Below are 27,614 nucleotides of genomic sequence, written 5' to 3' on the forward strand. Positions count from 1 at the left end.
TATTGCGTCATAGCAAAAAAATCTACGGATCGTGAAAGGCGCCATATTTGTTGTCCTTAAAGAAAATGTCAGTGGTTTGCAAGCTGTAAATGAAACTACCAATAACTACAAAATTACTTATCGATTGCTAGGCGAATCAAAATTGTCGTCACTAACCAACAACTTTATAGGTAATCTTTGCACTGAATACAACCATCTCGACATGATTATTGTAATACACTACAATGAACGCTGGATGCCACTCTATACTGCAGGTTATACCTCGTCGGGGAAAGGGGATTTCCTTGCTTTTTTCCTTGATAGACGAATGACAACACCACCACGGCCATCTTCCTTAATCGCAGCTGGTTACAAACGCTCTAGAAAAGTAAGATGTTGTTCATAATTTGTCTCAACTTTTAGTAATGATCTGCTCCTTGTCCTACCACTTGTTTAGGGGAAACTTTCAAATGTGCCCACAGCCTCGCTACTATTCCTGCCGGTGCCAGTGAGGCTAGGTAGCGTACGCAGCTATCTAGCTAGTTGGCTAGCTAGCAAGTCAATACATAATAATTTACATGTAAATCGTTGCAAAGTAACTAATACACCATTGCTTAATTAACTATGTTAAATGTAATCTTATTCCTCACCACCAGTGAAGTCGTGGCTAGTTAGTTACAGTATCTAGCTAACTAGCACTTTGTATTTCTCCACTAGCCTAACGCTGGCTAGTTGAAGTTGTGTTCACAAACTGTGGTAAGATCTTTGCAGAGCTGTGATTGACTGGTTCAAAAGAGCGCTTGATTGACACGTTCTGTAGAGAGCTTTCGAATGTTACCATTCTGGTGTACTCTCTCATATGAGACTGACTGTCATTGGTGCAAAATCAACGGAGTTCAAAACAACAACGGTCACTCATAGACAGATAATTATAGTTTTAGCCATGTTGTGAGGTTATGTAGGGTTGGTTTACAAACAACCAAGTAAAACAAGCTCATATTTTGTGTTCCGGTGTGGTAGGACAGTTAACAATTAAACTCATGAGGAATTGATCAATTAAACTCTTCAAGAATCAATGGGTATATAACATTCATTTAAAAGTCCCAAAATGAATGTACCAATCCAAGACTGACCCTTTAATCTGTTGATGACAGGTAGTTTGTAGCTAGAGAATACTTCCTTTATGTGCCACTGGGAGCGACGGGAGGATGGCAGATGACAAGGACGTGCTGCGAGATGTTTGGTTTGGTCGGATTCCGACCTGCTTCACACTTTACCAGGATGAGATCACAGAGAGAGAGGCCGAACCTTTCTATGTAAGTGTGATATGCAGACTAGTACTATATATACAATTTTAAAAAACTGATGTGGCTTTGCCGGACAATGCCAGTGGAGGCTGCTGAGGGGAGGATGGCTCATAATAATGGCTGTAACGGAGCCAATAGAATGGCTTCAAACACTTGGAAACCATGTATTTGATACCATTCCTCTCCAGCCATTCCATGAGCCTGTTCTCCCCAATTAAGGTGTGACCAACCTCATGTGCAATGGACATGGCATTTGTGACATAGATCTAGCTAATTCAGGTCACACACATGACTACTGAGCCGGCTTGAGCCATGGACTCTTGCGGGAACCTAGATTGAGCCCCTCACTTCTCCCCTCTCTGCTGTTCTCTCCTTAGCTCCTCCTGCCAAGGATGAGCTACTTGACTCTGGTCACAGACAAGGTGAAAAAGCACTTCCTGAAGGTCATGAAGGCCGAGGACATAGAGGAGATGTGGTTTGATTTCGAGGGAACCTCACTCAAATGGTGGGTGAGCTTTAAATTAGAACTGTGAGCGCTATGTCAATTATTTACTTGTTTTAAGAACTACTAGTGAATATAATGGTTTGAATTCCCTGTGCCCCTCCATGGAAACAAGTGTCCTAGCACAGCAGTAGAGTAAAGTAAATATTTTAGAGATCACAATTAAGCATATCAACTCGCCTCCTATCATCATCAATGAGGAGACTACATACCGATTAACTGCAGTCTTACATTTCAGGCACCAGGTGGCAGCCCAACACAAGCGTTGGACATGAGTCCTAATCTTAAAGTGACATACACATTTAACTCAGACCTTTGGGTAAATAAGGGGTTGATTTAAATTATTTTCTCTAAAACGTATTAATCGGTTACTTAAGATCCAGCCCAAGGTGAAGGAGAGGATAACTCATTATGATTCAGAGTTGGACAAGAATGAAGCTCTGCTGACATGTTTTCTCAACTGATGTGTCTGTGTTTATTCATTTCAGGCACTATCCAATCGGATTACTGTTTGACCTGCATGCCTCCAACACTGCCCTGCCCTGGAGCATCACTGTGCACTTTAAGGTACAACACAGAATTTGTTTTGCAGGTAGTTAACATAGTACATATGGAGCAGCAACTATATTTGCTGCTCCAAATTAAGAATCTTCCAGATGCTGGCCTGTATATAGCAGGGGTTGGAACCAAAATAATTTTTCAATCGTTTCGTTCTGAACAGAACCGCTTTTTTCCCTGTTTCGTTCCACTGTTCCGACCTGAAAAATAAAGTTCTTAACCGGTTCAAACCCCAAAAAAGTACAGGTTTATTTCGTTCCTTTCTGTTCCTTTTTTAACCTGTGAAATATATACACTGCTCCAAAAAATAAAGGGAACACTTAAACAACACAATGTAACTCCAAGTCAATCACACTTCTGTGACATCAAACTGTCCACTTAGGAAGCAACACTGATTGACAATAAATTTCACATGCTGTTGTGCAAATGGAATAGACAACAGGTGGAAATTATAGGCAATTAGCAAGACACCTCCAATAAAGGAGTGGTTCTGCAGTTGATAACCACAGACCACTTCTCAGTTCCTATGCTTCCTGGCTGATGTTTTGGTCACTTTTGAATGCTGGCGGTGATTTCACTCCAGTGGTAGCATGAGACGGAGTCTACAACAAACACAAGTGGCTCAGGTAGTGCAGCTCATCCAGGATGGCACATCAATGCGAGATGTGGCAAGAAGGTTTGCTATGTCTGTCAGCGTAGTGTCCAGGGCATGGAGGTGCTACCAGGAGACAGGCCAGTACATCAGGAGACGTGGAGGAGGCCGTAAGGAGGGCAACAACCCAGCAGCAGGACCGCTACCTCCGCCTTTGTGCAAGGAGGAGCAGGAGGAGCACTGCCAGAGCCCTGCAAAATGACCTCCAGCAGGCCTCAAATGTGCATGTGTCTGCTTAAACGGTCAGAAACAGACTCCATGAGGGTGGTATGAGGGCCCGACGTCCACAGGTGGGGGTTGTGCTTACAGCCCAACACTGTGCAGGACGTTTGGCATTGCCAGAGAACACCAAGATTGGCAAATTCGCCACTGGCGCAAGGTGCTCTTCACAGATGAAAGCAGGTTCACACTGAGCACGTGACAGTCTGGAGACGCCGTGGAGAACGTTCTGCTGCCTGCAACATCCTCCAGCATGACCGGTTTGGCGGTGGGTCAGTTATGGTGTGGGGTGGCATTTCTTTGGGGGGCCGCACAGCCCTCCATGTGCTCGCCAGAGATAGCCTGACTGTCATTAGGTACTTAGATGAGATCCTCAGACCCCTTGTGAGACCATATGCTGGTGCGGTTGGCCCTGGGTTCCTCCTAATGCAAGACAATGCTAGACCTCATGTGGCTGGAGTGTGTCAGCAGTTCCTGCAAGAGGAAGGCATTGATGCTATGGACTGGCCCGCCCGTTCCCCAGACCTGAATCCAATTGAGCACATCTTGGACATCATGTCTCGCTCCATCCACCAACGCCACGTTGCACCACAGACTGTCCAGGAGTTGGCAGATGCTTTAGTCCAGGTCTGGGAGGAGATCCCTCAGGAGACCATCCGCCACCTCATCAGGAGCATGCCCAGGCGTTGTAGGGAGGTCATACAGGCACGTGGAGGCCACACACACTACTGAGCCTCATTTTGACTTGTTTTAAGGACATTACATCAAAGTTGGATCAGCCTGTAGTGTGGTTTTCCACTTTAATTTTGAGTGTGACTCCAAATCCAGACCTCCATGGGTTGATACATTTGATTTCCATTGATCATTTTTGTGTGATTTTGTTGTCAGCACATTCAACTATGTAAAGAAAAAAGTATTTAATAAGAATATTTCATTCATTCAGATCTAGGATGTGTTATTTTAGTGTTCCCTTTATTTTTTTGAGCAGTGTATATTTTTAACATTTTGCTCATTAAATTACTTCACCAATCAGTGCGACAAGCTAGTTGTTTACATGCATGATGGACAGATGAGTGTAGCCTATGGCGCAAGATGTGACACATTTTGAGGGTGTGGAGAGAGCGAGAGATGGTTGAGGAGGAGGCGTGAAGCGCTGGGCATCTTGTTATGACATGCATTATATGAATTAGGTTCACAGAATTATACCTAGGAGGAGCGTCTTTTATGGATGAACTTTGAATGTCCTTTGAGCTAGCTATCTAACAAGCTTGTGTGTGCAGAGCGTCACCAGAATTTAAAACACTTCTTACCTTTTTGTAGTTAATAAATCCAATGTGAAACATGCTAAGGCCTATAGTACCCTTAACTAGCATTGAAAAAGTTTACACGTTGTTCTCTTGCTAATTAAAAATCTCTCTCCCTATCTTCTGAATCAAGCTTGTAACTTCAGTACAGTTAGTCGCCTATGCTGCAGAGGGGGAGGGGCAGGTAGCCTAAACACGCACAGGCAAAGATTTTCAGCTTCCAGGTAGACACTGGAATACGGTTCTGAGTGACAGAGTGAGGGCTTTGTTGTGTTTTGTAGTGGGACTAGAAAAAAATGCCTGGAGCTTATAATAATTACGTTATTAACCCGGTTCCCATGCGTTTAAAATTATGTCTGTTCCCGAAACAGTATGGATCACTTATGTTCCTTGAAAAATGTTATTTTCAGTTCTTTTCCCTGAACCGGTTCCAACCCGTGGTATACAGTACTAAAAATCTAGAGGTCGACCGATTTATGATTTTTCAATGACTATTCCGATTATTGGAGGACCAAAAAAGCTGATACCGATTAATCTGCCGCTTTTTTTTTTATGTATACATTTTTCATTATTTTATATATATATATATATTTAGTATACATATTTAGTATACATATTTAGTATACATATTTAGTATACATATTTAGTATACATATTTAGTATACATATTTAGTATACATATATGTGTGTAATAATGATAATTACAACAATACTGAATGAACACTTTTTAAAAATGTTACTTAATATAACACATAAATAAAAATCTAGTTAGTGTCAAATAAATAATGAAACATGTTCAATTTGGTTTAAATAATGCAAAAACACAGTGCTGGAGAAGAAAGTAAAAGTGAAATATGTACCATGTAAAAAAGCTAACATTTAAGAACATGAGAACATATGAAAGCTGGTGGTTACTTTTAACATGAGACTTCAATATTCCCAGTTAAGAAGTTTTAGGTTTTATCATAGGAATTATAGGACTATTTCTCTCTCTACCATTTATATTTCATATACCTTTGACTATTGGATGTTCTTATTAACACTATAGTTTTGCCAGCCTATTCTCAAGAGTTGATAGGCTTGAAGTCATAAACATAAGCATTGCGAAGAGCTGCTGGCAGGAAAGTGCTGTTTGAATGAATGCTTACGAATGCTTACGAGCCTGCTACCACCGCTCAGTCGGACTGCTCTATCAAATATCAAATAATAGACTTAATTATAATATAATAAACACACAGAAATACGAGCCTGAGGTCATTAATATGGTCAAATCCGGAAACTATCAGAACGGAACCATTCCGTATTTTGTCTAACGGGTGGCATTCATAAGTCTAAATATTGCTGTTACATTGCACCAGCTTCAATGTTATGTCATAATTATGTAAAATTCAGGCAAATTAATTATGGCCTTTGTTAGGAAGAAATGGTCTTCACACAGGTCGCAACGAGCCAGGCGGCCCAAACGGCTGTATATACCCAGCTGTATATATATGACCAGGTGGCGAAACGCATCTCTGCATGTCTGGCAGACATATCAGTGTGGATGACGGATCACCACCTCAAGCTGAACCTCGGCAAGACGGAGCTGCTCTTCCTCCCGGGGAAGGACTGCCCATTCCATGATCTCGCCATCACGGTTGACAACTCCATTGTGTCCTCCTCCCAGAGCGCTAAGAACCTTGGCGTGATCCTGGACAACACCCTGTCGTTCTCAACTAACATCAAGGCGGTGGCCCGTTCTTATAGGTTCATGCTCTACAACATCCGCAGAGTACGACCCTGCCTCACACAGGAAGCAGCGCAGGTCCTAATCCAGGCACTTGTCATCTCCCGTCTGGATTACTGCAACTCGCTGTTGGCTGGGCTCCCTGCCTGTGCCATTAAACCCCTACAACTCATCCAGAACGCCGCAGCCCGTCTGGTGTTCAACCTTCCCAAGTTCTCTCACGTCACCCCGCTCCTCCGCTCTCTCCACTGGCTTCCAGTTGAAGCTCGCATCCGCTACAAGACCATGGTGCTTGCCTACGGAGCTGTGAGGGGAACGGCACCTCAGTACCTCCAGGCTCTGATCAGGCCCTACACCCAAACAAGGGCACTGCGTTCATCCACCTCTGGCCTGCTCGCCTCCCTACCACTGAGGAAGTACAGTTCCCGCGCAGCCCAGTCAAAACTGTTCGCTGCTCTGGCCCCCCAATGGTGGAACAAACTCCCTCACGATGCCAGGACAGCGGAGTCAATCACCACCTTCCGGAGACACCTGAAACCCCACCTCTTTCAGGAGTAATCCTTCTCACCCCCCCCTTAAAAGATTTAGATGCACTATTGTAAAGTGGCTGTTCCACTGGATGTCTTAAGGTGAACGCACCCATTTGTAAGTCGCTCTGGATAAGAGCGTCTGCTAAATGACTTAAATGTAATGTAAATGTACCCTGACTCTGATTGCACAGAACGCAAGAGAAGTGACACAATTTCCCTAGTTAATATTGCCTGCTAACATGAATTTCTTTTAACTAAATATGCGGGTTAAAAAAATATACTTGTGTATTGATTTGAAGAAAGGCATTGATGTTTATGGTTAGGTACATTGGTGCAACGATTGTGCTTTTTTCGCGTATGCGCTTGTTAAATCATCACCCGTTTGGCGAAGTAGGCTGTGATTCGATGATAAATTAACAGGCACCGCATTGATTATTTGCAACGCAGGACAACCATGTGTAGTTAACTAGTGATTATGTTAAGATTGATTGTTTTTTACAAGATACGTTTTATGCTAGCAACTTACCTTGGCTCCTTGCTGCACTCGCGTAACAGGTAGTCAGTCAGTCTGCCACGCAGTCTCCTCGTGGAGTGCAATGTAATCGGCCATTTTCGGCGTCCAAAAATGCTGATTACCGATTTTTATGAAATCTTGAAATCGGCCCTAATTAATCGACCATACCGATGAATCGGTCAACCTCTATAAAAAGCAGTCCTGCCTGTGTGGTTTCTCTGAGGTAGAATTTCCCAGAGCGTGACCTGCTCCACTGCCCCTCTAACTCTGTGATCGAGGCCCACTTCATGTCCAGCATCAAGGAGGCGGATGCCCTCAAACACAAGAGCCAGGTCATCAACGACATGCAGAAGAAAGACCACAAGCAGCTGTGGATGGGCCTGCAGAACGGTGAGCCCCCCCCCCCACACACACACACACACATACGCGTAAGTATTGACTTTGGGACTCTGTACCCTTATTTTGCCCCTCTACTCAACAACTTACATACCCCCAAGCCAACCAGTCAAAACCACACCACCCACACTCTGAACATTGTCTTTGCCTCAGCTGCAAAGTTTTTTTCTCTTCTCACTTACCAAAATATACTTTTATGGTGGCTTCCATAACCAAAACAGAGAGAGAAAGAGACAGTTACAACTCCACCCAGAAGAGAAAACAGATCTGAAATATTTCAAAAGCTAAAATTGTGTGAAAGTGAGATACAGGGGAGGGGAGTTAGAAACCAAGACAGGTTAACAGAGTTTCAGAAGCCTTGTAGAGCTGGTTTAAAAACATAAAAGGAGATGGGGACAGTTTGTATGTAAATGTAGTTGTGTTGTGTTCCTCAGATAAGTTTGACCAGTTCTGGGCCATGAACCGTAAGCTGATGGAATACCCCACAGAGGAGGGAGGCTTTCGCTACATCCCCTTCAGGATATACCTGGTAAATGGGCTAATACATGCCATGTCGACATCACAGCCAGTGTAACCTGCAGTGTGGCATCAATGGTACTGTTAATAGATGATGCAAAAAATACGTCAGGTCACAAATATGGCAATGCATAGTCATGAAAGAATACTCTTTTACCATCGGATAAGCAAATAGAACACGATAGTGCATTTAGGAATATTAGAAAGCATTAAGTGAATATGGAAATCAGAGTAAGAATGGAAAAAAATACACAGTACACAAAAATAAAATGTTACAACTGAAATGTGCTGCACAAACTGCTTATCAACACATTCATGAATGAATTGTCACTCCACTGCCTGGTATTATGACGATGCAGTGTAGTACCTGAACTGTCCCGTAGATGGTGCTGTATGACGGACTAGTAAGGCGCTTCATGAATAGGATACCGACCAAGTCCTGTGGCTTAAAGTGGGCTGCTGTTAAGCAACTTTTAAATTGTTAGTAAGCTTGTAATTTATTGTGATCCAGTGACAGAAACAACCCAAGTGCTCAGTTGCAAAATATTTCCTGGAGATATTCAGTGAACAACTTTTTCCCCAAAAATTGTATTTTATTAAACTCCTTTGATAACAGCAGATAAATCAAACAACCCTCATATTTTCCCAGAGATCACCCACCCATTAAACTCCAAATGTGTTAGCCTAATGTTTTTTCTGCCTGGCGAGCGATTCGTTTGACAAGTTTATAGTTGGATGTGGGCAACTCAAATGAAGTGTGCCCAAACCGTGGGATGCACGCGGGCACAGGTGAATTCCTAAGGGGGATCCCGCCATCCATGACTCGGATGAAATTCCCTCAAAAAGATGAATAAGCACCAGTGTCTCTCCCTGAAGGTCTGGAAAACATTAGGCCGTGTTTATCCCATAGTGTAGGAAAACTGCGTGGGGACACTGTGCGCCAGGAACAGGCATGATTTTACCCAAGACTGTGTTCAATAAGCCCTCGGATCAGCTCGACTGTTATATAGCTTTCCCTACCTTTTTCCATAGTATTTGAGGCCATCTCTTCTCAACAAGAATAAACAAATGAAGGCATGTTTGGATGAGTCAGTTGTGAAGGGGTTCTAGTGATATATTGCTGAATATAGATTGATGTGGACATTTCTCCATGGGAATCCGAGTAGGTTGTCAGGGCTTTGCTGCTGTGTTATAACAGATGTCAGCCTTTATGCTCATAAAATCTCTCATCAATGTTTTCACTGGAATGTTACAATCATAAATCTATTCAAAATTAAAGACGACCAAACAGAACAATAAAATATATCATTCAAGTGTTGACTAAAACATTATAAAACGTCTTGGCCTATATTGACTTTTAGTTAGTAAAGGAAACAAAATGTTACCACAAAATGAGATGATGAATATTTTTTGCCACTTCCAGGAAAATGTGATGTGATGCCTAGTCTTCAATTATAATATTGTGAATTCCTTCACGTGGATATATGGCTATCATAAACAAATACATGCAAAATTAAACAAAAGCTTGGTACAAATTAGCTTTGGGACACAACGTTGGGAGTCTTGGTATTGGTTGGACAATACACAGACTCCCGATGTTGTCCCAAAACTAGGTACATATGGAACTCATTTCACACTTCAACAAAGTGGTTTTTATTTTGCCTATAATAAAACGGTCCAACACAATAATAAAACAGTGGTTGTAAAACCACAGAGGCATTGTGTACTCCAAAGTTAACTGAACCAAAGGCGGACAAAGCTATCCCGTGTCCGGATGCAGGAGTCATCATCAATGACTATATTTCAACCTGCAGGCCCCCCTCTGACGACAAATTGCGGCCTTTAGTGTAAATAACATGTGTTGCTTTTGATGCAGACATAATTAATGACAATATTGACTCTAAATAACAAAGCACTCACTTCCGCTAGACTGTGCTCCTTTTTGAAAAGGGAAGAGATTTCGAGAGGATGGATTTATGGATGGATTGTCTATGCGTCAGTCTTATTCAGCCGCCTGTTTCCAGCTCCAAACGTGACGCCACTGTGTTACAAAGTGTCAAAGCCACTAAATCTGGCGTAAAATGAAAATCCCACTGGGCAAAAACTGGTTGAATCAACGTTGTTTCCACGTCATTTTAACCCAAAAGATTAATGTGATGACGTTGAATCAGAAAACTGATTGGATTTGCAAAAAGTAAGTAACATAAGGGCATCCAATTCCATGAGAGGTAGCCTACGTGTATACTGTAAATTACATGGTGCCTCAGTGGTTGAGGAAAATGAGAACTCCAAAAAATCTCCTTGGAATTTTTATTTACCAGTGGAAGGTCTTGGGCTCAGTGAGAAAAGAGCCAATGCTTTCTCTCCAACTGACTCACTCAGTGAGGGGGATTTGATTATCTGGGCCGGGTTACCCCGGTGGGAGGAGTTTGCACCGGGTGAAAAGTGAATAGCATTCATTTTGGACCGGGCTGGCTCCCGGGAGTGAGCCAGGTCCCCGTTCAAAGCCCACGGTAAAGTAGGCTCAAAACAAAAGTGACGTAGCCAAGACTAGATTAAATTAAGCACGTGGAGTAACTGCCTTCCAAACTAAATATAGTTTGAAAATGCAAACATATATTTTATGGAAAAGAGAGATGTTTCTAGACGATGCACTATGCTGCCTTGTTGACAACATGACCGAGCAGCGCACATCACTGTTCCATTTGAGAAGGGCCTCCTCCCTCACCGCTTTTTCCCATTCATGTCACGGGCCAATAATAATAATAATGATTATATTGATTGACGTTTGTGCACCTCAGCCACCAGTTTACTGTCAATTAGTCCGATTTAATCCACACCGGCAATTAGGCTATGAGTTGAGTCCCCTTGCTTGCTTCAGTCAAGGAGAGCGAGTCTCTTTTCCCCCGACCTCTCATTGTTGGAGAGTTAATGATGCATCGCTCTTGGGTGTCGCCAGGTGGTACTCTGCTAGCTCTGGTGTCACACGAACTGAAAAGAAAGTGTCACCGTCCAAGAGTATCGCGCTTCTCTCCAGGATCAATGGCCCCCTCTTTGTATGGTACCCGGGTCAATTATTCATGGCGGTTTTTAAAAATGCAACGAAGTAGCTGTCACTTATCGCACTCTCTCCACTCCAGCTCCCGGCATAATCCTGCACAAACTCTGCGATTCCTGTCAGTGAGTCACTCTTTCTGGTAACCCAAGAGCCAGCTTCGCGCCTTTGGAGCCACCTTCCCTACCATGCGCCCGGCGGTGTTAGTTACAGCTCCGTTACCCAAACCCTCCCGTTGCCTGTTTCCTTTTCACAGCTCCCATGATTAGTTGCTATTGTGTGTCTGACTCGCCGTTTGTCACCTCGGTGGCCCCTGGTTTCCCTGAACTGATAGACAAACTGGTTTCCCAGAACTGATAGCAACCCAATCGCCGGTGTCCGTGTGCGAACACCTGATCTTCTGGACCATATCCAGCAAGCGCCACCTTTCTCATTGCCCTCAGATCAGAGACTGGGTAGCAAGCACCACTTTTAATATTTTACTAGATTTGTCTGTAGGTGGACTCTTGTCTTCAATAGGTCGTTATCAATTAAACGTCTCAAAACAGTGCAGAGCGTTTGATTTGGCTGCTGGGGGGCAAGGAGACCCCCAGCTCCACTAAAACCATTGACAACTGCATGCCATTTTCAAGGGATTGTTAACGTTATACATTTTTAGTTGTAATATCATCACCTCTAGAAAAGAATAGTCAGAACTACACATTTTAGATGATTCCATACAAAACAATTGCGCACATTTAGATTTAAACAGCAAGGAACGTGCTTTTCATAATCACTAAACATCAATTGATCGTGTCATTTCAGATGTGTGAGGGTAGCCTATCCATTTGAAATTGAACTAGCTAGCTAAGCAAACAACGTACATTTACAGTGGGGCAAAAAAGTATTTCGTCAGCCACCCATTGTGCAAGTTCTCCCACTTAAAAAGATGAGAGAGGCCTGTAATTTTCATCATAGGTACACTTCAACTATGACAGACAAAATGAGAAAAAAAATCCAGAAAATCACATTGTAGGATTTTTAATGAATTTATTTGCAAATTATGGTGGAAAATAAGTATTTGGTCAATAACAAAAGCTTATCTCAATACTTTGTTATATACCCTTTGTTGGCAATGACAGAGGTCAAACGTTTTCTGTAAGTCTTCACAAGGTTTTCACACACTGTTGCTGGTATTTTGGCCCATTCCTCCATACAGATCTCCTCTAGAGCAGTGATGTTTTGGGGCTGTTGCTGGGCAACACGGACTTTCAACTCCCTCCAAAGATTTTCTATGGGGTTGAGATCTGGAGACTGGCTAGGCCACTCCAGGACCTTGAAATGCTTCTTACGAAGCCACTCCTTCGTTGCCCGGGCGGTGTGTTTGGGATCATTGTCGTGCTGAAAGACCCAGCCACGTTTCATCTTCAATGCCCTTGCTGATGGAAGGAGGTTTTCACTCAAAATCTCACGATACATGGCCCCATACATTCTTTCCTTTACACGGATCAGTCGTCCTGGTCCCTTTGCAGAAAAACAGCCCCAAAGCATGATGTTTCCACCCCCATGCTTCACAGTAGATATGGTGTTCTTTGGATGCAACTCAGCATTCTTTGTCCTCCAAACACGACGAGTTTAGTTTTTACCAAAAAGTTCTATTTTGGTTTCATCTGACCATATGACATTCTCCCAATCTTCTTCTGGATCATCCAAATGCTCTCTAGCAAACTTCAGATGGGCCTGGACATGTACTGGCTTAAGCAGGGGGACACGTCTGGCACTGCAGGATTTGAGTCCCTGGCGGCATAGTGTGTTACTGATGCTTTCTTACTTTGGTCTCAGCTCTCTGCAGGTCATTCACTAGGTCCCCCCCGTGTGGTTCTGGGAATTTTGCTCACTGTTCTTGTGATCATTTTGACCCCACGGGGTGAGATCTTGCGTGGAGCCCCAGATCGAGGGAGATTATCAGTGGTCTTGTATGTCTTCCATTTCCTAATAATTGCTCCCACAGTTGATTTCTTCAAACCAAGCTGCTTACCTATTGCAGATTCAGTCTTCCCAGCCTGGTGCAGGTCTACAATTTTGTTTCTGGTGTCCTTTGACAGCTCTTTGGTCTTGGGCATAGTGGAGTTTGGAGTGTGACTGTTTGAGGTTGTGGACAGGTGTCTTTTATACTGATAACAAGTTCAAACAGGTGCAATTAATACAGGTAACGAGTGGAGGACAGAGGAGCCTCTTAAAGAAGAAGTTACAGGTCTGTGAGAGCCAGAAATCTTGCTTGTTTGTAGGTGACCAAATACTTATTTTCCACCATAATTTGCAAATAAATTCATAGAAAATCCTACAATGTGATTTTCTGGATTTTTTTTCTTCTCATTTTGTCTGTCATAGTTGAAGTGTACCCATGATGAAAATTGCAGGCCTCTCATCTTTTTAAGTGGAGAACTTGCACAATTGGTGGCTGACTAAATACTTTTTTGCCCCACTGTATCTGGTTTTATCAGAGACTAGGCTTTTGGAAAGAGCTTGACATCGGCAAGTCCTCGTGCTGGTCAAGTTGTCAGTCGGACTACTGTCATCACTATTATAGATGGCAAGCAAATATAGCCATTTAGTTTATCTACTGAAAGTTTTAGCCATATTGACGTAATCTGTTATTAGCTAGCTAGCCAATTATATTTTTATAAAAACATTTTTACCTCTGTGCCTGTCATGTCTGTCAGCAGCAATCATAATTAAACAATTAAAAACCATGTTAAAAAGGGGATCATGTTAGCTAACTTCACTAGATAGGTCTACGCTGCAGTTGGAGAGGAAAACTACATTAGGTTTACTTATCACTATATAGCCAACTGGACTAAGTTTTTACTGGTAGCTTGCAAAGTAAACATCAGCTAACAGTACATCTGCAAATGCACCCTTCTGTTGTTTGACAGGCAGAGCCCGCAAAGGATGGGAAAATTAACCTAAGCCACTTACACTTGTCAGGTATAGTTCACTTTCACTTTATATCACTCAAATGTCCAATTAATGGCAGACAATATTGAGATATCATGAGGCTACCCTCACATATCTGAAATGACACGATCAACAGATGTTTACTGATCACGAAAAGCATGCAGTTACTTGCTGTGTAACTCTGATGATGGAGCTAAATGTGCACACTTGTTTTGTATGGAACAATTTGTAGCTCTGACTATGTTCTTCAAGAGGTGCTGATATTAAAATCAAATAGTTATAACATTTAACAATCTCTTGAAAACAGCACAATGGTTTTAGCAAAGCTGTGGGTTTCCTTGCCCCCCAGCAGCCAAATTGAACGTATTGTGACGTTTTATTGATAATGACCTATAAGCCATTACTATGAGCTCATCCTCTGATTTCACCTCACCAGCCTCCCCTGTATTGCACCTAACTTTTATCACTGGAGTAGCCTGTGATTGAATCGTCAGACTTTGGCTTATTTAGTGGCATATTCATTTGGGGCGCAGTTCCCGAGGGCTTTGGTCTGCGCCAGAAATAATCGAGTCGTAGCCTAGAATAAGCACTTCATTTTATTATTTTGCATTAGAGCTATTGTGTGGCTTTGTCAAGCTATTGCATAAAAGTACTTGAGTAATTAATTAAGTAACTTATTGCAAACAGGATGCATGTTTTGGAATATTTTTTTCTGTACAGACTTTCTTCTTTTCACTCTGTCATTTAGGTTAGTATTGTGGAGTAACTACAATGTTGTTGATCCATCCTCAATTTTCTCCTATCACAGCCATTAAACTCTGTAACTGTTTTAAAGTCACCATTGGCCTCATAGTGAAATCCCTGAGCTGTTTCCTTCCTCTCCGGCAACTGAGTTGGGAAGGACTCCTGTATCTTTGTAGTGACTGGGTGTATTGATACACCATCCAATCCTAATGAATAACTTCACCAGGCTCAAAAGGATATTCAGTGTCACCTTTTTTTATTTGAACCCATCTACCAATAGGTGTCCTACTTTGCAAGGCATTAGAAAACCTCCTTGGTCTTTCTGGTTGAATCTGTGCTTGAATTCACTACTCAACTGAGGGACCTTACAGATAATTGTATGTGTGGGGTACAGAGATGGAGTAATCAATTTAAAAATCATGTTTAACGCTATTATTGCACACAGTAATTTGTAAGTCGCTCTGGATAAGAGCGTCTGCTAAATGACTTAAATGTAAATGTAATGTAATTCCATGCAACTTATTATGTGACCTTTTTAAGCACATTTTTACTCCTGAATGTATTTAGGCTTGCCATAACAAAGGGGTTGAATAATTATTTACTCAAGACATTACAGCTTTTCATTTTTGATTAATTTGTTAAAAATTATAAAAACAAAATTCGACTTGGACATTGTGGGATATTGCATGTAGATCACAGGCACACAATCTCAATTTAATCCATTTTAAATTCAGGCTGTAACATAATGAAATGTGGGGGGAAATCAAGGGGTTTGAATACTTCCCGGAGGCACTGTATGTAATTTATTTGTCATGCTCTGATTCCTCTCCCCACTCTCCGTGTAGACGATGAGTGACAGGCCGTTCATCCAGAAGTTGTTTCGCCCCATCTCGCCCGACGGCCACACACACACGCTTGGGGACCTGCTGAAGGAGGTGTACCCCGTGGCTATACCCAACGACGGTACTTACCTACTCATAGACATTGCACAACACTAATTACACCTGTACTACATACACTTCTTACATGCACGCACGCACACGCACACACACACAGTGAACACACACAGTCCCACAAGAGAAAGCAGACCTGTTTCTTCCTCACTGTGCTATCAAAGGGTGCTCTGCATCTCACAGGAAGCCAGATAATAAAAGACATCAGACATGTAGGTCTATTTTATTTACACAAGTAAAAGAGGACTTTTCGAGATCAGTGCTCAGATATAAAACACACGAGAGGGTCGAGGAGGGAAAATAGTTGCCCTCATGTGAAAGAGTGAAAAGTGAGGGGGAGGGGAAGAAAATGCATAGTGGAATGAGGAGCGGCGCTACATGTAGAGAAGAGGGAGCGCTGGAGAGCGAGGCAGCCTAAACAGGTAGTGTCTGGAGGGCTGTGCAGAGGAAGTAGATAAGCAGACAATGGAGCTGTGAGACAGAGGACCTGCAGGAGAATCACCTGCATGGTGTAATGCACCACTACAATTACTACTGCTCTGTCTGTCTGCCGGCCTTTATCTCTTTCGCTCTCTGTCTGCCTCCCTCACATCTCTTTCTCGTTCCTTCTCTCCCACTCTCTCTTGCTTTATCAAGAATCACTATATTTTCTTTTCATCCCCTTCCTGTACTTATATAATCTATTTTCTCAATTCCTTCTCTGCTCTCCTCTGAGGATGGTGGTGGCTTGGCTTGATAAAGGTGAAAGTGCTGCTTTGTCTCCCGTCGTTTGTTGTGTTTCCCTCTCTTCCTCGCTGGGGAGATGGGTGTGTGATAGCGGGGGATTATAGCTGTGTGTTTGGATTAGAGGGACTGGGGGGGGGGGGGTACTCAGGCAGCCTAATGGCGGCATTGTTCACAGACGTATTCTTGGGAGCCGATTCCTTGTGAGGACCTATCGGATAAGGACGTCTCAGCACTCGACTCTGATGTTTCTAACATCAAACCAACATTTTTAAACATTCCCCTCTGTTTTGTCTGGAAGCCTTAATGGTCCTTCAAGCACCCCGAAACCCATCAAACTGAACTAACCCAACGAAACATGTAACCAGGGGTTATATTAACTGGGGATTCCCAGCATATGGCAGCGTGATACTCAGATGAGTCGTACTGTTACCGGACCGGACCGATGTTCTTCCACCCACGCAGGAAAATCGAACATCAACATCTTATTCTGATTAGCAGTCGGTTGGTCGGCTTTGACATCTGCGAACGCTTTGTTTTGACCAAGGTATTAGACATGGTTTGACTGGGTTGGATACAGACAGGAGAGATATGTCTGAACAGTAACACTTTTCTCCCCATGTATGACGCAGGACAAATTCAATTGAACAAGCCTCAGAAAGAGTTGCCTTGGCGGGTCGAAGCCTTCCGAGAATTCCCCCGTCATGTCCTTTACAGATGTGACATGTTTCTTATGAAGAAAAACAGGTTTTGTGGTGATATTTCTAATAAGTGGAGAATGCAGAAATCCCCCCCGACTGACAAGCCCACGCGCCAACAATACTCGCCTACACACCACTCTTATTGATTTTACTCATTCATGGTACAGCCCACAGAACAAAGGAGTGAAACTATTGGCCAATCCGCCCACACAGAACACCACAGTCAGAATCAATGGCGAATCCAGTCTCTTCTCATCAAACGGGCTGTCTCACTGTTCAAAGAGTGGGGGTGTTCTGGGTTTCAGTGGTTGGTTTGATATGAGGGACGGTGGGTGTGTGAGGTGTTGCTAGGTGTTGAGTAGGGGGAGGCAGAAATGAGACAGAGGTCTCCAAGTCAATACCTTATGGTCTGTTTATTGTATACCTGCAAACTCCATTTCCCTGTTCTTTCTTTTAAATGCAGTTGGGTATATTCATGAAAAAACTAACTTGCTGAAGGAAATTACTCTTATGAGACATCACAAGACATATGTTTTTCAGGTCTAGAGAGATGTATTGATAGATTTATACCTGTCAGTTCCCCCTAACACGCATATTTCTTATTGGCCTACCAGTGTGTTGGTTGAGTTCTGGTGTAACTGTTTAGTCTTGGCTGGCCTCACTGCAGGGAAGAATGGGGTTGTGTCTTAAATTGGACTCGTCTATACTTAAGTAACAAAACATGTCTTGACTGTTAGTCACTGCAATACTCAACCACAGTGTGTGTGCAAATTTGTCATCTTTTATTTTTATTCAAACTATGGTGGTCAATATTCCTCTTTGGAAATAAGTTGCTATGGAGTTATACATTGCTATAGTGTTTGGGATTGGGGTCAATAAAGTTATGTGTTTTGATTAATGCCATTAACATTAATCAAACGCAACTGTATTGGCCCCAATCCCAAAACACCATAGTAATGTATAACAGCCATGTATGCATCCCAAATGGCACCCTATTCCCTAAATAGTGCATGACTTGTGACAAGTGCCCATAGGACTCTGGTCAAAAGTAGTGCACTATGAAGGAAATGGGGTTCCATTTGGAACGCATCCCATGTTAATGGCTCACAGCAGCACAGTGTGATTCAGATGTGAAAACATCAGTCAGTCTTCCTAAGACACCTGATATTATGTCACATTCCAGAAAAACCTAGGTGATATCCCACGCCTTCTGGCCACCGTATGGAAGGATCCATGGAAAATACGCAATATAATTCTATCTAGAGGACTCAAGATCCTTCCACTATGACACAGCGCTTTCACAACGTTTCAGAGGAGAAATACAGATTAATCATGTTGGTCTCCGCCCTCTGAAAAAGACATGACAACCATAAGAGGGCCTACCAGACTATACATTCTGTGTGCAGATATTCAAGCTGTGCATATTTGGGATGAATTTCCCTTGTGTCATAGTGAGAGTGTCAGGGGAGCGCCCCTCCTCCCCCACATGTGCCTGATGCTGTCACCAGGGGCACAGTATGTGGAAGAGAGAGGGAAAGTGTTATTGCAGTATGAATGTTAATACTTGTGAGTGTATTGATCGTACACACACACTACCACCACCATGCTTGACCGTTGGTGTGAGGTTCTTACTGTGGAATGCAGTGTTTGGTTTTTGCCCTATCATAATGGGACCCATCTCATCCAAAAAGTTGACTCAAGTCTGTCAAAAAGCACCTGGAAGAGCCTGGATGATCATCAAGACTCTTGGAAGAATGTTCTATAGACAGATGAGTCAAAGGTAGAACACTGCATTCCACAGTAAGAACCTTACACCAATAGTCAAGCATGGGGTTGGTAGTGTGATGGTTTGGGGATGCTTTGCTGCTTCGGGACCTGGACGACTTGCCTTAATAGAAGGAACCATGAATTCTGGTCTGTGTCAGACCAGAAGAATGTCAGGCCATCCTTCGATGAGCTGAAGCGCAGCTGGGTCATGCAGCAAGACTGATCCAAAACACACAATCAAGTCAACATGGAAATGGCTAAAAAGCAACTCATTTGAAGTTTTGGAATGTTCTAGTCCAGACCTAATAATCCCAATTGAGATGATGTGGCAGGACTTGAAATGAGCAGTTCATACTTGAAAAACCCACAAATGTCGCTGAGTTAAAGCAGTTCTGCATGCAAAAGTGGGCAAAAATTCCTTCACAGGGATGAGAGAGACTGATCAACAACTACAGGAAGTATTTGGTTGCTGTCATTGCAGCTAAATATGGCACAACCAATTATTGAGTATAAGGGAGCAATGACTTTTTCCACACAGGGGTATTGTTAATTAAATAAAGTTATTTGTTTTCTCAGGTTCCCTTTTATCTAATATTAGGTTTTAGTTGAAGATCTGTTAACATTCAGTATCAAAAATATGCAAAAATGGGCCTCCCGGGTGGCGCAGTGGTCTAGGGTACTGCATCGCAGTGTTAGCTGTGCCACCAGAGACTCTAGGTTCGAGCCCAGGCTCTGTCGCAGCCGGCCACAACCGGGAGGTCCGTGGGGTGATGCACAATTGGCCTAGCGTCGTCCGGGTTAGGGAGGGTTTGGCCGGTAGGGATATCCTTGTCTCATCACGCACTAGCGTGGCTAACCAGGTGTGTGGCTAACCAGGTGCACGGTGTTTCCTCCGACACATTGGTGCGGCTGGCTTCCGGGTTGGATTCGCGCTGTGTTAAGAAGCAGTGCGGCTTGGTTGGGTTGTGTTTCGGAGGACGCATGGCTTTCGACCTTCGTCTCTCCCGAGCCCGTAGCCTGTAGCGATGAGACAAGATACTAACAATTGGATACCACGAAATTGTGGAGAAAAGGTAGTAGGAAAAAATATTATTATTTAATTTTTAAATGCAAAAATAGAGAGAATCAGAAAGGGGCAAATACTTTTTCACGGCACTGTATTTCCATACTGTATACCAGTCTGCAGGTGGTGGGTGTGCCTGAGGAGCTTCTTACTAACCCTGGATTCTTCACTCGATTGTAACGGTTGTTCAGATATTACGTGTACATGCAACAGTATGCATCTTTTGGTACCGTATAAGGAGAAACGGTCAGTGTATGTGTGTGTAGTCATATAGACACTGAGCTCCAACATGACTTGGCTACTGCCCCCTCTAGTGTTTTGACCCCGCCCTTCCCCTCAGTGCTCTGATATGAGTGGGTGAAAGGTTGTGACCTGGGGCCCAGTGTCTCTGAATGGGTGGGGCTACTGTTGCTTTGAGTAAAACCAGTAACTTACAGACATCAATGTACACACACAACATATGTTCATTGAGACTTACTCACACCCGTTCAGATACGTTTACCTGCTGTCAATCTTTCACGCATGCAGATTATCATACTAACTCACACTTCCACACAAACACACACGGGCACCCCTCGTCGGGCCATCCGAGTGAGTGAGGCTCATTTGTCTTGCTGTGTGACCTGTGGTCAGTCCCAGGGTCAGGCCTGGTCACTGTGATTGATTAATCTGTCTGTCGCTAGCCGAGAGGCTTCGGTCATTCTGAGGTGAGAGGGACAACTTAAACACACTCACTTAACTATCGCTTGCACACAGACACACACTCCCACACTATAATCAATGACTAGTGATGTTTAAAGAATATCCTAGCATTTCTGTTTGTAGGAATATAAATATATGGAGTCCGACACACAGTCAAAAGGATTTTTAAGTTGAAGCTCATTCTCATACTCCATCCCTCTCCCTCCATGTCTCCCTTCTCTCTCTCTCCTTATACAGACGAGTCCAAGCGTTACCAGGTGGTGATCCATGGGATTGAGCCCCTGCTGGAGACCCCGTTGCAGTGGCTGAGCGAGCACCTCAGTCACCCTGATAACTTCCTCCACATCAGCGTCATACCCGCGCCTAGCGACTGACACCTCTGGCAAAGTTTGGTAACACCCGGCAACTGGGAAAGTTGCAAAACTCAGAACGGACTCTTCACAGAGCAGGAAAACCCACGTGACTGGGGGCGAGGAGTGACGCAATCGCAGTGTGACGTCATCTCATTCAACTTGTCCCAAAAAGGAGCCCACCGGGAGAAAATGTACCATTTTCTGTTTTCCATCTCTTTTCCTCTCCTCCTTCGCACTCTGTCTCTTTTGGACCTTTACATGTTTGGGGAAAGTTGTTCTGCCCAAAATGTGGAAGGCCAAACTGAAAGAGTGCTCATCTGTTTTAAAAAGAGAGGCAGGGAGGCCACCTCCTCTCTCCTCTTCCTCCTCCTAGGGAAAGAGAGAGGGCCCAGACATGCCTAGTGGGACCCTCTACAAACAGAATTTGCCTTAGTTTTCCCGAGTCACATCATGAGCTACACTGCTGGACGTTCATAAAGTCACACTGAGTTTACACACTTGTACTGTATGCCACTGAGGAGTGAAAGGGGATTTTTAAAGACGCTTCACTTCTTCATTCTTTGTCTCTCGCTCTCTGTCTGTCTGTATATTCTCCATCTTCCTCTCTCACTGTATTTCCTGTTTCTTTCTTCTCTCTTTTCCTCCCTCCCCCTCTTTCTCTCTCGTGTCATTTACTGCCAATGCTCTCTCATCTCCATAGCTAATTATCTTATTGGAATTCCTCCTGCTACTAATAAGACCGCTAAACTTCTGTCTCCATGCCAAGCCTTGGGGTTGTGTGAGTGTGTGTTGTAATTGGAGACATAATTTCAAGTCTCCTAGAGGGGACATGGAGGGGGTGAGGAAGGTGTGAAGAGTCCGAATGGAATCCTGTCTGTCTTCTCTCTTGCGTGTCTCGTGTCAAAGGGAGATGGGGCCAGACATGTAATTTGGAGTGTGTTGTTAGTCGAAGGGGAGGGAAACTTGTGATGTCACACCTGTCTAAGCACGTCAGGCTTCCTCATTCGCCGCCTAGGAGGATGGGATAGGGGAGTTTACAGCTCTGAGTCAGGGCTGGGCTCGACGTGGGGTACTGTCTGAGGGGTAGGCATGTGCATACGTATGTACATGTGTGTATGGGTACTTTTTGCACATTTTGTTGTTACAAAGTGGGATTCAGATGGATTTCATTATCATTGTTGGTCAATGATCTACACAAAACACTCTTATGTGGAAGAAAAATTGTAACATTAACAAAATACAAAAAAATGTAACACTACGTATTCTCACCCCTGAGACTACATGTTAGAAAAACCTTTGGCAGTGATTACAGCTGTGAGTCTTTTTGGCTCAGTCTATAAGCGCTTTGCACACCTGGATTATACAATATTTGCCCATTAAAAAGTCTTCAAGCTCTGTCAAGTTGGTTGTTGATCATTGCTAGATAGCCATTTTTATGTCTTGCCATATATTTTCAAGTAGATTTAAGTCAAAACTGTAACTAGGCCACTCAGGAACATTCACTGTCTTCTTGGTAAGCAACACCAGTGTAGATTTGGCCTTATGTTGTAGGTTATTGTCCTACTGAAAGGTGAATTTGTCTCCCAGTGTCTGTTGGAAAGAACACTGAATCAGGTTTTGCCTGTGCTTACAGCTTAGCTGTATTCTGTTTCTTTTATCCTAAACTCCCTAGTCCTTGCCAATGACAAGCAAACCCATAACATGATGCAACCACAACCATGCTTGAAAATATGGAGATTGGTACTCAGTAATGTGTTGTATTAGATTTGCCCCGAACATAACACTTTTTGTATTCAGGACATGAAGTTCCTTGCTTAGCAACATTTTCTGCAGTATTACTTCAGAAAGTTTCTTTGCCACATTTTTTGCCGTATTACTTTAGTGCCTTGTTGTAAACAGGATGCATGTTTTGGAAAATAAGAATTCTGTACAGGCTTCCTTTTCACTTTGTCATTTAGGTTAGTATTGTGGAGTAACTACAATGTTGTTTAGGTTAGTATTGTGGAGTAACTACAATGTTGTTGATCCATCCTCAGTTTTCTCCTATTATAACCATTAAACTGTAACTGTTTTTAAATCACCATTGGCCTCATGGGGAAATCCCTGAGCAGTTTCCTTCCTCTCCGGCAACTGACTTGGGAAGGATGCCTGTATCTTTGTAGTGACTGGGTGTATTGCTAAACCATCCAAAGCCTAATTAATAACTTCACCATTCTCAAAGGGATATTCTGTGTCTACCAATCGGTGCCCTTCTTTGCGAGGCATTGAAAAACCTCCCGGGTCTTTGTAGTTGAATATGTGCTTAAAATGTCCTAATCGATTGAGGGAACTTACAGATAAATGTGGGGTAAATAGATAGGAGTAGTCATTCAAAAATCATGTTAACCACTATTATTGAACACAGAATGATTCCATGCAGTTTATGTGATTTGTTAAGCACATTTTAACTTCTGAACTTATTTAGGCTTGCCATGACAAAGGGGTTGAATATTTATGGTCTCAAAACATTTCAGCTTTTCATTTTTTACATTTTCTATTCCACTTTAACATTATGGGTTATTGTGTCTGTGACACATCTCAATTTAATAACAAAATGTGGAAAAAGTAAAGGGATGTGAATACTTTCTGAAGGCTGTGTGTGTGTGTGTGTGAGACTGCGGACACATACTTATGGCTCAGTCACAAAGACACAAGCCAATGCTGAAAAGCGGAGCTAGACTCTCATCTTGCTGACACACTTGTCTTGTTGGGATTTCCCAGTTAACCTATGGGATTGAGTTGCTCAATACTGACAGCTCTGGCTGTATCTCTATTGCAGAGCCTTTAAATATATCTGTTGCAGAGCCTGCAATATCTCTATAGCATGTGTATACTGCCATTCCTCAGATCTCCAAGCCCTTGGTAGCTTGTATCGCAACTCACCCAAAGTGATCCTCAGCAACCATTTATTATTTATTACAATGGCGAAGTACAGGTAACTGCCACAATAAAGGAAACACCAACATAAAGTGTCTTAATAGGGTGTTGGGCCACCAGAACAGCTTCAGTGCACTTTGGCATAGATTCTACAAGTGTCTGGAACTTTATTGAAGGAATGCAACACCATTCTTATACGTGAAATTCCATAATTAGGTGTTTTGTTGATGGTGGTGAAAAATGCTGTCTCAGGTGCAGTTACATAACTCCCATAAGTGTTCTTTAAACCCCCTATGCTTCTTTGAGACCGCTCTGTCTCTGAGATTTGGTTAATTTAGCAGATGCTCTTTTTCAGTTCTCTTCTAGCCATGGTAGCCAAAATAATGAGCAACTGTGCATTTTTCTACATGACCCTGAGCATGACGGGATGTTAATTGCTTAATAAACTCAGGAACCACACCTGTGTGGAAGCGCCTGCTTTCGATATACTTTGTGTCCCTCATTTACACACGTGTTTCCTTTATTTTGGGAGTTACCTGTATGTGGGACACAATGTCTGACCCCAGTTTTCCAATTGCCTTTCTGCTCCCCAGGTCATCACTTAGTTCATCCTGTTGTGTAGTTCATCCCTGGCCATTAAAAATCAGACCGTGATGCGTCCATTAAGGCTGAGGTGGTAACGAAAGGTCAGAGGTCACTAAGCAGGTCACTGGGCATGCTCTGTACTTAGGCGGTGTGATGATTGACGTGTGTGTGTTTTTTGCTGTTACCATCAACAACAACCCCAAATGCTCCCCCAAATGTGTTCCAACAATAACCAAACCCTTACTGTCCTAGTCATTGGCACTAGATTCCGCGAAACCGAGTTCACACAAAAACACACACACATTTGTTTGTGTTTAACACGTTACAGGGGTCTGAGAGCAGTCAGAGGGTATCAGACACACATGAGAGTGATTAGTAATTTAGAGGAATCCATGACTGTGTTCCCTCCATGCTGCATCCCCCGCGGGATAGAGAGCGAGATTAGGGAGAAAGAGAGGATGAGAGTGCATAGGCTGTCAATGGGCCTTTTCTCGGCACAAGCTCACTCGGGGGGTGGGGGGGGTTCTGCTCTATATTTCTACATTTGTACTCTGAGCTTATTTACAAATACTGTAGTATTCCTTCCACCACACAAACACACACACACACACACTAGTCGATATGCAAACAAGAGTTCTGAGAGACTTTTCCGTTCCTCTGCTGTTTGACTTTTCTCCCTTTACTTTCTCTTGGTGATTGCGATCATACTTACAGCACAGGTACAAACAGAACCATCCAGTCAGTGGAAACGTTACTAATTAAATATTTATTGATTTAACGAATGCTATCTTCAACTCTCAGGTCTTACCTGGATTCAGAGTTGTTCTCACTGTTAACTCTGCAACAAACAACAAAAATGTGCATTTTTCCGTTTTTTAAAATTTATTTTCTTTCTTTCCATATACACTATTTTGCAGTGGCTTGCTTTTCTTTCATTTGCTACTTACTGCAATGATTACAATGCTGTAAAAAAATATTGTGTAGAATTAACATTGAATTAAAAATAAAATTGTTTTATACTGTAGTTCTGGGCTATGCCTGTGTCTTTTTGTTCCTGTTCTGGTTTGCATTATCATTGAATGTAGATGTTATGTGTCTCTTATTTCTACATCTAGGTTTTCATATAGAAGTAAAAACACTTAACCTGGGAGATTTCTCTTCGTCATTTATTTGTGTTTATTTGAGGTTCAGGGGGCGGTAAAGGTGGATACAAAATATTTTCTGAAAATTGTAAGCCCGTTTCTGAATTACTATTGTTTACCCTTATTGTTCCATGTTTATCTCCCGATCTGATCTCTTTTCAAGAGCGACGTGTTCTCTCTCTGTGGAATAAGGAAATGGCCATCCCGTCCCAGTCTCCACTTGTTGTAAACTAGTCACCAAACACATCTAAGAGATTACTGTCCCCATTGTTTCTTTCAATTCTTGGCACTACAAACAGAGCGTCTTCCCTCTCTGTCCATCCCGCTCTTTTCCTCCTGCTTCAAAGGATGGAGAGAATTATCTGTTTTAACGAGGAAACAGCCTTTGAAGTTTGTAATTATTAAAAGGACAGAGTTCAGCTCTCTGAATGTTAGCAACCCTAGCTCTTTCATTTGCTTTTAGTCACTCCCTCTCTCATTCTCTTTGTTTTTTGTCTCTGTCACCCACTTTTCTGCGTTTCGATACCTTTAAATGACACGTATTGAGTTGATGAAAGTCACTCAAATTGTATTGTTAGTTCAAAAGGAAAAAAATAAACTACTGTCTAGCCAAAGAGTCCCTCCTCTCTTTCTCTCTCTCTCTCTGTTGAAGAGGATGTTGAGGTAAACCAGAGATGCGGGAGACCATAAGTCAGACTGCCTTGTGAAGTTATACGAGGTGACTCGAGACAACTTTCCCCTCTGCCACCCTCACCTCACCCCCCTCCACGCCGTGACTACACAAACACACAAATACAAACCTTGTCTTTCTTACACATATTCTCTCACACACACACAGGTTCCCTCCGTACCTCAAGCACACCTGTAGCCAGGGGTAAGAATGGCTGTCAGAGGAGCAAATAACTCTCCTCTCTTTCCTCTCTCTCGTTCCTGGGGGTGCCCTCTCATTTTGAGTGCGTCCCTCGACCCACACAGGGGCCAACCTGTCATTAACCTAGGCCGCTAATGGGCAGGTGCTGAAGGCAGAGAAAGAGTCACTTCAAGGCCTTTACGGTCACTCGCCTTCATCTACATCCTCCCATCATTGTCTCAGTCGCAGTGGCTGAGCTTACTGTATCCTCTCTGTCTCTTTTTCTCTCTAATAACTACTGTACCCACTTCCCAGCTGTAGCCTCTGACTCAGGGTCAGTGTGAGTAAGTATTGACTGGATGTTGTGGCTCCTAGCTGGCTGTGCAAAGAGGAAGACTGTACTTTGTCTTTAATAGACTAGAGAATTAGACCCTCAGCCCCTGTCTGTGTCTTTGTGTGACAAACATGTAAAATGTTGATTCACTGCTAAACAGTATTTTTCCCACTGATAGCCAATTCGGAACCTGAAAAAGTTCCTTAAATAAACAAAATGCAATGATGTAAATATTTATGTTCTTGCTACTTGAGTATGCCCTTGAGCCACAGTCCATTGGGACTTTTTCTATGACCCATCTTAGTACATGAAAAGTTTTGTAAAACACACTCACAAACAGGGCCTAAAATGAACTTTTTGGTCCACCAGCCACTGTGTTACGTAGATTAAAAGAATCCACCAGCCACTCAGATTTTTTATCAGCCAAAATACAAATGTTTTTGCCAATTGTTACACCAAGAAAACGGATGAGAATGCTTAGTAATGTTTCCAAAACAAATGTATTACTAGCGAAAATTGTGGTATATTGTTTAATTTCATTTTTTTGTGTGTCCTGAGTCTTAACCAAAGTATCACAGATGAGACA

The 27,614-nt window shown here is 42.9% G+C and overlaps 1 protein-coding gene across 1 annotated transcript; it reads left to right on the forward strand.

Moving 5' to 3' along the window:
- Positions 1-95: 95 nt before the first annotated feature.
- LOC115103685 (autophagy protein 5-like) lies at positions 96-25,726 on the forward strand. The gene is made up of 9 exons (XM_029624551.2): positions 96-170; positions 255-367; positions 1,134-1,295; positions 1,664-1,791; positions 2,277-2,355; positions 7,519-7,681; positions 8,122-8,216; positions 15,785-15,902; positions 21,086-25,726. The coding sequence occupies exons 3-9, from the start codon at positions 1,188-1,190 to the stop codon at positions 21,220-21,222; spliced, it is 828 nt and encodes a 275-aa protein (XP_029480411.1). The 5' UTR covers positions 96-170; positions 255-367; positions 1,134-1,187; the 3' UTR covers positions 21,223-25,726.
- The last annotated feature ends 1,888 nt before the right edge of the window (positions 25,727-27,614 follow it).

The sequence above is a fragment of the Oncorhynchus nerka genome, linkage group LG3, assembly GCF_034236695.1.
Source record: "Oncorhynchus nerka isolate Pitt River linkage group LG3, Oner_Uvic_2.0, whole genome shotgun sequence".
NCBI classification, from domain to species: Eukaryota; Metazoa; Chordata; class Actinopteri; order Salmoniformes; family Salmonidae; genus Oncorhynchus; species Oncorhynchus nerka.

Coding starts and splice junctions, on each gene's coding strand:
- LOC115103685 (XM_029624551.2), top strand. CDS start 1,188: ATGGCAGATGACAAGGACGTGCTGCGAGATGTTTGGTTTGGTCGGATT. Junction 1,792..2,276: donor GAGGGAACCTCACTCAAATG/GTGGGTGAGCTT, acceptor TATTCATTTCAG/GCACTATCCAATCGGATTAC. Junction 8,217..15,784: donor TCCCCTTCAGGATATACCTG/GTAAATGGGCTA, acceptor CTCTCCGTGTAG/ACGATGAGTGACAGGCCGTT.